A 10,602-nucleotide genomic window follows, 5' to 3' on the forward strand; every position below is an offset into this window, starting at 1 on the left:
CGGCGGCCACGTGAACATGGCCTTCTCCCAGTCCAACCCCCCGTCCGAGGTGCACAAAGGCCAGGCGGCCAGAAACAAAGCGACCAGCTTGTGGAACCCCACGTACGGCTCGTGGTTTACGGAGAAGCCGGCCAAAAAGAACACTCCTCCGGCGGCAGCAGCAGCAGCAGTGGCAGCGGCGGCGGCGGCAGTGAAGGAGCGGCCGTCCGAGCGGGGCCCCGCGGGCAGCGACGCGGGCTGTACTGTGGCGCCGCCCAGCGCCGCGGCGGGGAGACTGGCGGGCGCCGCTCTGCTGCTCGAACCTTCCTCGCTGACCGCCAGCGTCAAGGAGGTGCCTCTGTTCAGGCTGCGCCACTTCCCTTGCGGAACCGTCAACTACGGCTATCAGCAGCAGGGGCTGCCGTTGGAGGGCACGGCTGGCCCGGGCACGAGCCACTACGAGGACGCTATTCTGAAAAGCAAGCCAGGCGCGCCCCAGCCCGGGCCCTGAGCCGGCCGCGCGCCCCTGTCTCCTGCCTGGGAACCCAGCGCCCAAAGAGGGGCCAGGCGATCGGGGTTCCTTCCTCCACACACCACAGACCAAATGTCATGTTCCATTCTGTGCCAACTTGTTTTGAAGTGCCACATTTGAAAACAAATCAAAAAAAAATGCTTTCGAAAGGTTTTGAGCATGGGTTCATCCTATTCTTTCAAAAGAATGAACTGTCCATACAAGCGAGTGATAAACCCAAAGCCTGGATTTGGTTGCATAAGGTTTTTATGCATGGTGGTTGTATACTTCCTTATGCTTCTTTTAAAATGTGTGTGCTCTGCTTCAACGTAGTCCGAAATTAGCTGCTTACGTGTTTCCTAGTTGGAGTCCTAGATGTCTCCTTACCTTGTCGATGTGGGCGTGGACCTTGTGAGGGGAGAGGGAACAGAGAAATAAAGGAGCTGTCTTGATGCAGCCAGCATGCGGAAAGGCATCCTAGACTTGGAAAAGGAAATTCAGACACCTGAAACTTAACTTTGCTGCTTTGAATTGTGCTGATTCATCTGAGATTTTGTGAAAATGTGAATACTTCTGATAGTCTAGAGGGTGAAAAAAAATACTTATGTATTCATTTAAACAAAATGCAGACATTCAAAATGCTTTGAGTATGATTAAAAGTCCGTACAGATCCAGAGAGTCAAGCATCCTATTACTATACCTCATGCCTTAAGAAAACCGTCCGACAAAAAGTGCAAAACTGTGTGTGAGGTTTCCTCCTGGATTTAAAACTCAAGATAGAAATTGTTAATTGATTGCTTACTTTCAAAGTCGCTGTTAATTCACGCACACACGTACATTCCGGTCATCACAACACAAACTTTCAAAGAGCATAGAAGGATAGAAACACATCCACTCACAGGCACGTGTGTTAGTACACTTTCAGCAAACACTTCTAAGAGTTTCAGTCATGAATCTACCAAATTGACATCTTTCTATGTACAGCGACAGACTGGTCCCTGGTCAAACAGACACTCAGAGACACTAAAGAATACTACTAGACCCTTTCCTTTCTGTGCTCACCTACCCTTGATCACGGGATCCTAGAATACATTGGAACACAGGTTTGCATACTTTCTAAACTATCAAATGGGAATTTAAAGCAATGAACTTGTCCGGGTGGGTAATAATGAGTAAAGGAATAAACACTTGGTGAGGTTAACAAGAATGAGCTATAGCAAGAGTTCTAAACTTGCTATCCACAGGTGAACTTCATCCCCATAAAACAGAATTGGGAGTCTGTTTCATTTATTTCACTTAGGCATTTATGCCGAAAAAAGTTTCACATTTTTCGTATCAATAAACTTTGGTTTTATTCTGTTTTTCCTGCTTCTCCTCCACTCTTGGACTCACATTCTTTACTGGTAACAGCTGTGCCAAAGCACCCGTTTGGTGGGAAAGCCTGTTTTATTACACGTGAGGCACTGCACCATTTCCAAGCAACAGGACTTGATTCCCTGTTCTGTATGTATGTGTGTGAACAGGTCAAAGCACCATTCAAGTCTAATGTATCACTTTATATGTTTGAGAAAGCCATTTATGTTCCAAGCCAATACTCAACACCTGTTCATTCCTCTAAATGCCACTGCCGTGTCCTAGCGCACCACTGAGCATCTGTGGAAGCGTAGGTACCCTGAAGGCCACGTTCCCTTATCTGCTTAACTACCAAAAATGCTTTCATCAGACATGTATGAAGATGAAATGTCAACGCACTCATCTCTAAATCACCATTATCAGCAAAACTTTGGTTCATTCCAGGCACAAAAGTAAATAATTGGATTCTATAAAGCATCTGTTTGGCAAGCCACCTGACGGGACTCAGAGTCACACTCTGAGAAACACTTCTAAAGGATACGAGGAGCTATCAAAACTGAGAAACTGTTTCCTCTTCCATTTGTAATAGCAATGACCAATTAAACAGAGAGAGTGCTACATGGTTCAATAGCCAACTCATTATTATTATTATTAATGGGGGCGGGGAAAATCGTATCCCTTTCTATTCTTAAAATCTATAAACCCATTACATTTTTCAGGTTGTGCCTTATTACCACTGAGATTGATTTGTTGATTTATTCTATTCGTCTTTACTGGTATCAATTTTCATGTAAATGATAGTTCAAGTCTTAAAAGCCTGTATAACATGGATAAATAAATAAACAGCTCCGCACTGAGATCTTATGACCGCAGATGCCTCATTTAACCGGGTGTTAAACCAACACAGCAGGATATTCACCTGGACGGTACTGTCCACTTGCATTCACTCCCATTGCTGTAGGTGATGACAGCAATTCCTGTGGAGGCTGTGGATTCTTAATATTGATTAGGGAACACGGCACACTCCACCTCAAATGTCAAAAGTTCAATCAAAGTTTGCAGAAGCTATGTTAATTAAACCATAAGCTATTATAATTAGTCATATTCCGTGTCTGTAAAGAGTGTGCATCAAGAGCGTGCCAAGTATTCTTTGGGGAAACTGGCTGATTTGTGAGGAACGACTCGTCTGTAACTATGTCGTAGCGTCTCAAAGCATAGCCAATCAAAGTTACTGAAGTAGATATCATCTTGGGGAAAAAGTATGATCTACTTAGTAGTTAAAAGCTCAGATTTTCTTCAACTCATGTGTGGGTTCTTAACCCTAGTTTTGCCTGGGGTCTCCGAGCTCTCTGTTCCGTGTATCTCCATAAACAAAATGAGGATAATTCACCTCATTTTCTCACTTCCCCTTAGGGAGATTATAAAGCATATGAAAACTCCATTTTATTTTTTAAATTATTATTAAATTGTATTAGTTTTAATGAACATTTACAGAGATTTTGGGTTCTCATTCATTCATTGTTGTACTGTTTTCTCTACCCTCCTCCCCAGTTCGTTCTTCCCCGCCCCCCCCCGAATGTCTGTTTTAATTGTCCAATTGCCATAGTGCTTGTCAAAGCCAGTTCTGATTAATCTCCTTTGTCAGTGTGCCCTTTACCATTCCCTATCACTCCTCCCTGAGAGAGACTTCACCCTGATTCATAAGGAAAAGGGGATGGCGTATTCTCTTAGCTACTTCCTGCTGAAAAGGGACGCTGTGGGTTTCAGGGTGAAGATCTTCTCTCACTACTCTAAAGGGCCCCTTTGGCAGTAGGAAACACATAGACTATTATGGAGATTGATTTTGGAATTTAGATGCACTGTTACCAGTTGTGCTTAGCCGTACATGTTCATATCCTTGAAGATGTATCATGGAGGTGTTGCAACCTAGAAGACACAAATTTAACTAACAAGTTAAAAGTACATGAGTCAAAAATTAACAAGCAATAATATTCTGAGTAGAGGTTCTAGTAGTGGCACAAATCAAGTTACAGAGGGAAGGTGGTTCTTACAATAAAAGGCCTATAGACTAGCACTTTGTCTATTATAGTGTACAGGTTAGGAACCACAAGATGTAGAGGCTCAGCTATGTCATTTATGCTTCTTAAGTCCTGGAGCAAATTCCGTCTACCACTGGGCTGTTTTACAACTCAGAAGTTCACATGCAAGGTAGAGGTGAAGTAAGGAACTGCTTATGAGGTTTTCCATCCATTCCAACAACTAAGAGATAGTGATAAGAGTTGGGACCTCAGAAGGCTTTTAGGACCAATTAGTAGGCTCTGTGTCCAGGAGAAAATGAATATACTTACCAGTAATGTTAATGCTCATCCACGGCTCTTCTGGGAGGACCTAAGTCGTTGAAGCATCCTCCTTTGTTTCCAGCTGGGAGCTGGGGCCTGTCAGTCCTGTCTGCCACGAGGACCTGATGTGGGCCACCTTGGCCAAGTGTCCTTCAGAGCCACACTTAAAGCAAGTGAGTGGGAGCTTCCTCCCTACTCCCTTGCCTATCTGTGGCTCTAGTCTGTGACACTGGAAAACTCCATTTTATACTCTGTAAATTCTCAAGTGACTTGGGTTGGGTGCAAGGAGAAGTTAAAGACCTAGTGTGTTGATCCATCCCCCGCCCTTTGCTATCAAAGCTTGGCGGCAGTTCTTATGCCCATTCATACCCACCCTTTTCTTCCATTATCGTCCCCTTCCCCCCCCCTCTTGTGCCACATTTTGCCTCACCTCTCATTTCTCAGTGACAGTAGCAGGAAGCCTATAAGGGCTAAGACCATTTTAAGAAAATATACTCTCCTTAGAATTAGGTTCTTAGATTTAAAAGCCATCACCACAGACACAAAGATATTGATTTGAACAGACTTTTATTTTGCAATTGTTGGTATCCTCATATAGAAGATGGTAAATTCAATCGCTATTTGCTATTATATGACTGGAGATGATCTTTGTTCTGTAAGATATAGGCCCTTTACATCCAAAACCACAGCACTAAGAAAGTCTAAGTGAACGGGCTATTTTGATAGACAATCTCCAGAAATGTTGCTGTTGTCCTGTGCCCTTGGGAATGAGAGCACATAACACGAGAAGGGATTTCCCATCTTTCTCCTGCACAGCAGCTGGTGGGTGGAACTTTAGGATAGCACAACTCCTTCTGGCCAGATTAACAGGACTTACTTTCATTATGCTGGGAATGTCAGAGGGTCAGTTAAACAGAGGAAGGTCCTCAAAGACACGGTGTCAAATGGACAATGGGCTAAAGCATGTCAAGAACTCATGAAGGTGGCGGAGGATAGGGCAAAGGTGCAATCTATTGTTCATAGGGTTGCTATGAGTGGTAGTTACCTCCGTGGTACTAAACAGCTATATTTCCAAGCTTGATGTCCTTTTCCAAGGCTGGTCCCTCCTGAAAACAAGGTAAGAAATATATGAACTGTAACACAAAACTAAAGCAACAACTTTCTTCTCTTCAGTACTCAGTAATCAGTAATGTAAAACAAGAATGTTCTCCTTCACATACAGAGATGGCACTACCAACCCGGCCTTCAAACTGAAAGCACCAACATTTGTTCTCATTCCCTTCTCATGTTTCTTCAATTCCTCTTCTTGACACCCATTAAGCTTTATCTCCCCACTCCTTCAATTTACTAAGAGCGGGCTGCCCACTGTTAATTCTTCTAGATGATTCATTCCTCCATCTCCAAAACACTCTTTCAGGTGGCTGATTTTACCTTGTATTAATTGAAAGGCAATCCTTAATTACGCCAACACACAGTAAGCTTTAGAAGTCTACACTGTTGACATTTCCCAGAATATTGACATTTTTGCTTGCGACCACAAATGAATGTTAGAGTGATAATATTTCAGATCATTATAAAATTTTGAATGTGTGAGCACTCATCAGTCACTTGAGAAATACAAGCTTATTGGACTAGAATTAGGAGATCGAGATACAGGGCTATAGTAATGCACCTAAGTAGCTCAGTAAATGATCATTTTCTCATTTGAAAAATGAATTTGCACACGCCTCTTGCAATTCTGAAGTCCACGATTCTCTAAGATTTCTTCTATGGGAAAGGTAAAAACTTCAACACTAAGTCTGTGGTCAGTTGGACACGACTGTGTGTGTGTGTGTGTGTGTGTGTGTGTGTGTGTGTGTGTGTGTGTTTGTTCCTACTTGAATCTGGATCATATTTCCTTTGGAGTCAAAGCCAATTAATTCAATATGTAACTCCAGTGAGTCAAACTACATTTCATCTTAGTAAAGAATTAAACCAGAAAGTTGAGTGCCAGTTGTCTTCCTATTCTAAGTCCTTAATAAATCATAAGATCATTAACGTTCATGAGCTTATTCGGGGATGGTTTCCTGAAAGGAAGAAAGGAGACAGGCCTGAGAATCGTGTTCTTATCATGACCCTCCCCTCTGCAGCATCACACCACTGGATCGCTCCTTGTGACATTTGTTACAACTGCAGCTTGTTAACAAGTTTGCTCAGAAAAGGTGCCTTTTGAAGGTCAACGTTTCCTACATCCAGTATTTGATGATACATCAGATGCATTTCCTGTCAATTGTTAATTTGCACCTCTTAGTGCTCATGCCCAAAGTTAAGGTAACAAAACGCAGGACAAGGTGGATGTTGGAGACCTGGAACTATCTGTGGAGCCAGCTGCCCCTCCACCAGGGTGTCAGCGTGCATTCATGATGAAGACCCATCAGTTACAGTCCTCTCCTCCAATTACCACGGGGTTAGGAAGAATCCCGTTTTCAGGCTTACAGGATATCATTGAGGGCAATTCTTTTTTTTTGAAACTATGAAGCTTTGGAAGCTTTATAGTAGTAGTAAAAAGAAAATGCTCCAAAATACGGCCATTTCAAACATTTCACCAAAAGATAAAAATGGGAAGAGTGTAGGCAAATTTTCTACATGTCATGACATCTAATAATTGGCAATTAAGCTCAATCATTAAATCGAAGGTGGGCAGTTTGAGCCACCAGCTGCTCTGTATGAGAAAGGTGAGTCAATTTGGTCAATTTGCTTCCACAGTGATTTACTGCCTGGGAAACTCAATAGGAAAGTTCTGTCCTAGAGTCACTATGAGTCAAATAAACTACATGATAGTGCATTTCTCCCCCACCCCTCATTTTAATAGTTGAGAAAAAATAATTTTTATATTTTTAGGATTATTCTCAAAACAGTGCTTATATTTCACATTCCTCCAAAGAAATGAAATCATTTTCAAGACAAATTCTTTTTCTTCATTTATGTGCAAGTCAGAGAAGGTATTATTTAATAGTGAGAACATAAAACAGTTGTTGTTGTCATGTGCCATCGAGTCACCTATGACCCATAGCGACCCATAGCACAGAAACTCTGAACCCTGCCCAGTCCTGAGCCAGTCTCACTAACTTCCACACACCAACCCCCCATTGCCCCAGTCACTGTATCAGTCACCTCATCCAGGGTCTCCCTCTCCTGTACTGTTCATCCACATATAACAGATTACAGTGTAAATGCCTGAGTATCACATGCCAGGCGTATGGGGGCCAGCCGCTGCAAGAACCTCAATTATTGGCGAGCTCTGGTGGCCTAGTGGCAAGAAGCTGCAACTGCAATCTCAGAGACGCATGGTTCAAATCCACCAGATGCTCTGCTGGAGAAGGAGGAACAATCTCTTCCTGTACCAGTCAGTTCTGATTTGATGGTTGTTGTTGTTGTTGTTATGTGCCGTCGAGTCGCCTGCGACTCATAGCGACCCTATGTACAACAGCCCTAAACTCCGCTCTGTCCTGTGCCAATCGCACTGTCTCTGACACTCCCATCCCAATTATCCCAGTCACTGAATCAATCCACCTCATAGAGGGCCTTCCTCTCCTGCGCCGTCCCTCCACCCTCCCAAGCATGATGTCCCTCTCCAAGGACCGGTCTCTCCTCACTACATGTCCGAAGTAAGTTAGACGGAGCCTCAGAATCCTTGCCTCCAAGGAGCCACCCGGTTTAACCCTCTCCAGGACAAATCTATTTGTTTTCCTAGCAGTCCATGGTATTCTCAATACTCTTCTCCAGCACCACAGCTCAAAGGCATCAGTTCTCCTTCTATCCTCCTTGGTCATTGTCCAACTCTCTGATGCATAACAGGTGATTGCGAAGACCATGGCCTGTATCAGACGCACCTTAGTCTCCAGAGAGACACCACTGCTCTTCAGCACTTTGGAGAGGTCCCTAACAGCAGACTTTCCCATGGCAATGCGCCTTTTAATTTCCTGGCTGCTGGTGCCAAGACTGTTGACTATGGAGCCAAGCAAACTAAAGCTGTGTACAATCTCAATCTCTTCACCATCTATCCTGATGCTGCCAATTGGTCCAGTGGTGAGAATCTTTGTCTTCTTGACATTGAGCCTCAATCCATATTGCAGGCTGCAGTCCTTGACACTCTGTAGCAGGTGCTTCAGTTCCTCCTCAGTTTCAGCAAGCAGGGTTGTGTCATCCGCATAACGCAGATTGTTGATAAATCGTCCACCAATCCTGACCCCACATTTCTCGTCATAGAGCCCAGCCTCCCGGATAATCTGTTCTGCATATAGGTTGAAGAGGTATGGAGATAGGATGCATCCCTGGCGTACGCCCTTCCCAATTTTGAACCATGCAGTGTTCCCTTGCTCTGTTCTGACGACTGCCTCCTGGTCCAAGTATAAGTTTCGCATTAGAACGATCAAGTGTTCTGGGATTCCCATTCTTCTCAGAGTCAGCCACAGTTTGTTATGATCTACACAGTCAAATGCCTTTGCATAGTCAATGAAGCACAGATAGACATTCCTCTGGTATTCCCTGCTTTCAGCCAAGATCCATCTAACATCAACTACAATATCTCTAGTACCACGACCCCTTCTGAAACCAGCCTGGACTTCTGGTAGTTCTCTGTTGATGTGCTGTTCCAGTCGTTTGTGGATAATCTTCAGTAAAATCTTGCTTGCATGTGAAATCAGTGAAATTGTTCTGTAGTTTCCACATTCGGTTGGGTCGCCTTTCTTTGGGATAGGAACAAATATCGATCTCTTCCAGTCAGTTGGCCAAGTGGTCGCTCTCCAGATTTCCTGGCACAAATCCTCATCCAGGATTTGATGGTACACACAAAAAATAATAAAATAAAAATAAATTTAAAAAAGAACCTCTATTATATCACTTCCTAAACTCAATTCCCTTTTAGGAGAAGACACTCCTTTCTCATTTGGGGAAAAAAATAATAACAGTTTTACTTGATAAGTGTAATTTAGGGAACTCTAGTGGCCTAGTGGTAAGGAACTGTGCTGCAAACCCAGAGGCAGGCAGTTGGACGCACCAGCTGCTCTGCAGGGGAAGGATGGGAAATCTCTTGTGCAATTTAACTGCCGGAAAACCTGCTGGAGGGTCAGCTGCAGGTTGGTTCCAACTCTACGGTACACAACCACAGCATGTGCAATCTAGTGAAGTTTGTATTAGAAATTTATTTTTATTTTCCCTTTATCTCTTGCTGTGGAGCCCTGGTGACCTGGTGGATAGAGGGTTGTTCCACCAACTCAATGACAGGTGGTTCAAATACACCAGCTACTCCACAGGAGAAAGACAGGCAAAGTCTTCCCAAACAATCGTTGTTGTTGTTGTTGTTATGTACCATCAGGTTGCCTTTGCCTTGTAGCAATCCTATGTACAATCACTCTGAACCCTGCCCTATCTGGAGCCAGTCTCACTAACTCTGACACGCCTACCTCCATTGCATTTACAGCCTCTGAAAACCCACTGGAGTTGGTCATGGCTCAGAGGCAATGGGTCTCTGCCTATTATCTATAATACAAAATCTACTTCCCCTGTCATCACTCTGAGACCTTTTAGAACTATTAAAATTCACTTTAAAAATCTACTTTAGGGAATTTTCCTGAAGATAGTAGATGGTAATGCCTATCTTTCCTAATACGAACTGTCAGGGGCAGCCAATGTCATTAACACTGTTGACTGAGTTTTAAGCAGAATCTCAAAAGTCGTCTCAGGAAAAGAATAAAAAGGACAGCTTGGAGCTGTGCACACAATTTTTACATGATTCATATCCACAACAGTCTGATTTCATTTGTTATATGAAAAGTAAGAATTTGCTTAGCTTTTAAGAAGGTAAGTCTGCTTCAAGTAAAGTTACCAAGAGCCATTTCAAACTGGAGTGCAAAGAATGTATTCACTTTGTAAGACTGGCACAGGGCAGGAAGGACACAGGTGTGTATTTTGACTAATACTTCAGAAATGTCTAAAATTCTAATCCAATACAGAGAAAATAGATTTTCTTTTCAGACTGCTATAAGCAAGATTCTGCTGAAAATTATCCAAAAACGTTTGGAACAATATATCAACAGAGAACTGCCAGATGTGCAGGCTGGATTTAGAAGAGGTCAGGGTACTAAGGATATTATAGCTAATGTAAGATGGGTCTTGGCAGAAAGCAGAGAATACCAGAAGAATGTCTATCTGTGCTTCATTGACTATGCAAAGGCTTTTAGCTGTGTGGATCACAAAAAGCTATGGCTGACTCTGAGAAGAATGGGAATCCCAGAACATTTGATTGTGCTAACGCGAAACCTATACTTGGACCAAGAGGCAGTCGTCTGAACAGAGCAGGGAAACACTGGATGGTTCAAAATCAAGAAAGGGGTCCATCAGGGATGTATTTTGTCTCCATACCTTTTCAATCTGTATGCA

General features: G+C 43.3%; 1 protein-coding gene across 1 annotated transcript in view; it reads left to right on the top strand.

Moving 5' to 3' along the window:
- The window catches only part of ALK (anaplastic lymphoma receptor tyrosine kinase), a 1,280,998-nt gene extending 1,280,508 nt beyond the window's left edge, over positions 1-490 (top strand). Inside the window, exon 30 of the mRNA XM_006880682.1 lies at positions 1-490. This exon is cut by the window's left edge and continues 27 nt beyond it. Coding sequence (XP_006880744.1) covers positions 1-490 — 490 coding nt within the window.
- The last annotated feature ends 10,112 nt before the right edge of the window (positions 491-10,602 follow it).

The sequence above is a fragment of the Elephantulus edwardii genome, unplaced genomic scaffold, assembly GCF_000299155.1.
Source record: "Elephantulus edwardii isolate Elephantulus edwardi_28Jun2011 unplaced genomic scaffold, EleEdw1.0 scaffold00009, whole genome shotgun sequence".
In the NCBI taxonomy this organism is placed as follows: Eukaryota; Metazoa; Chordata; class Mammalia; order Macroscelidea; family Macroscelididae; genus Elephantulus; species Elephantulus edwardii.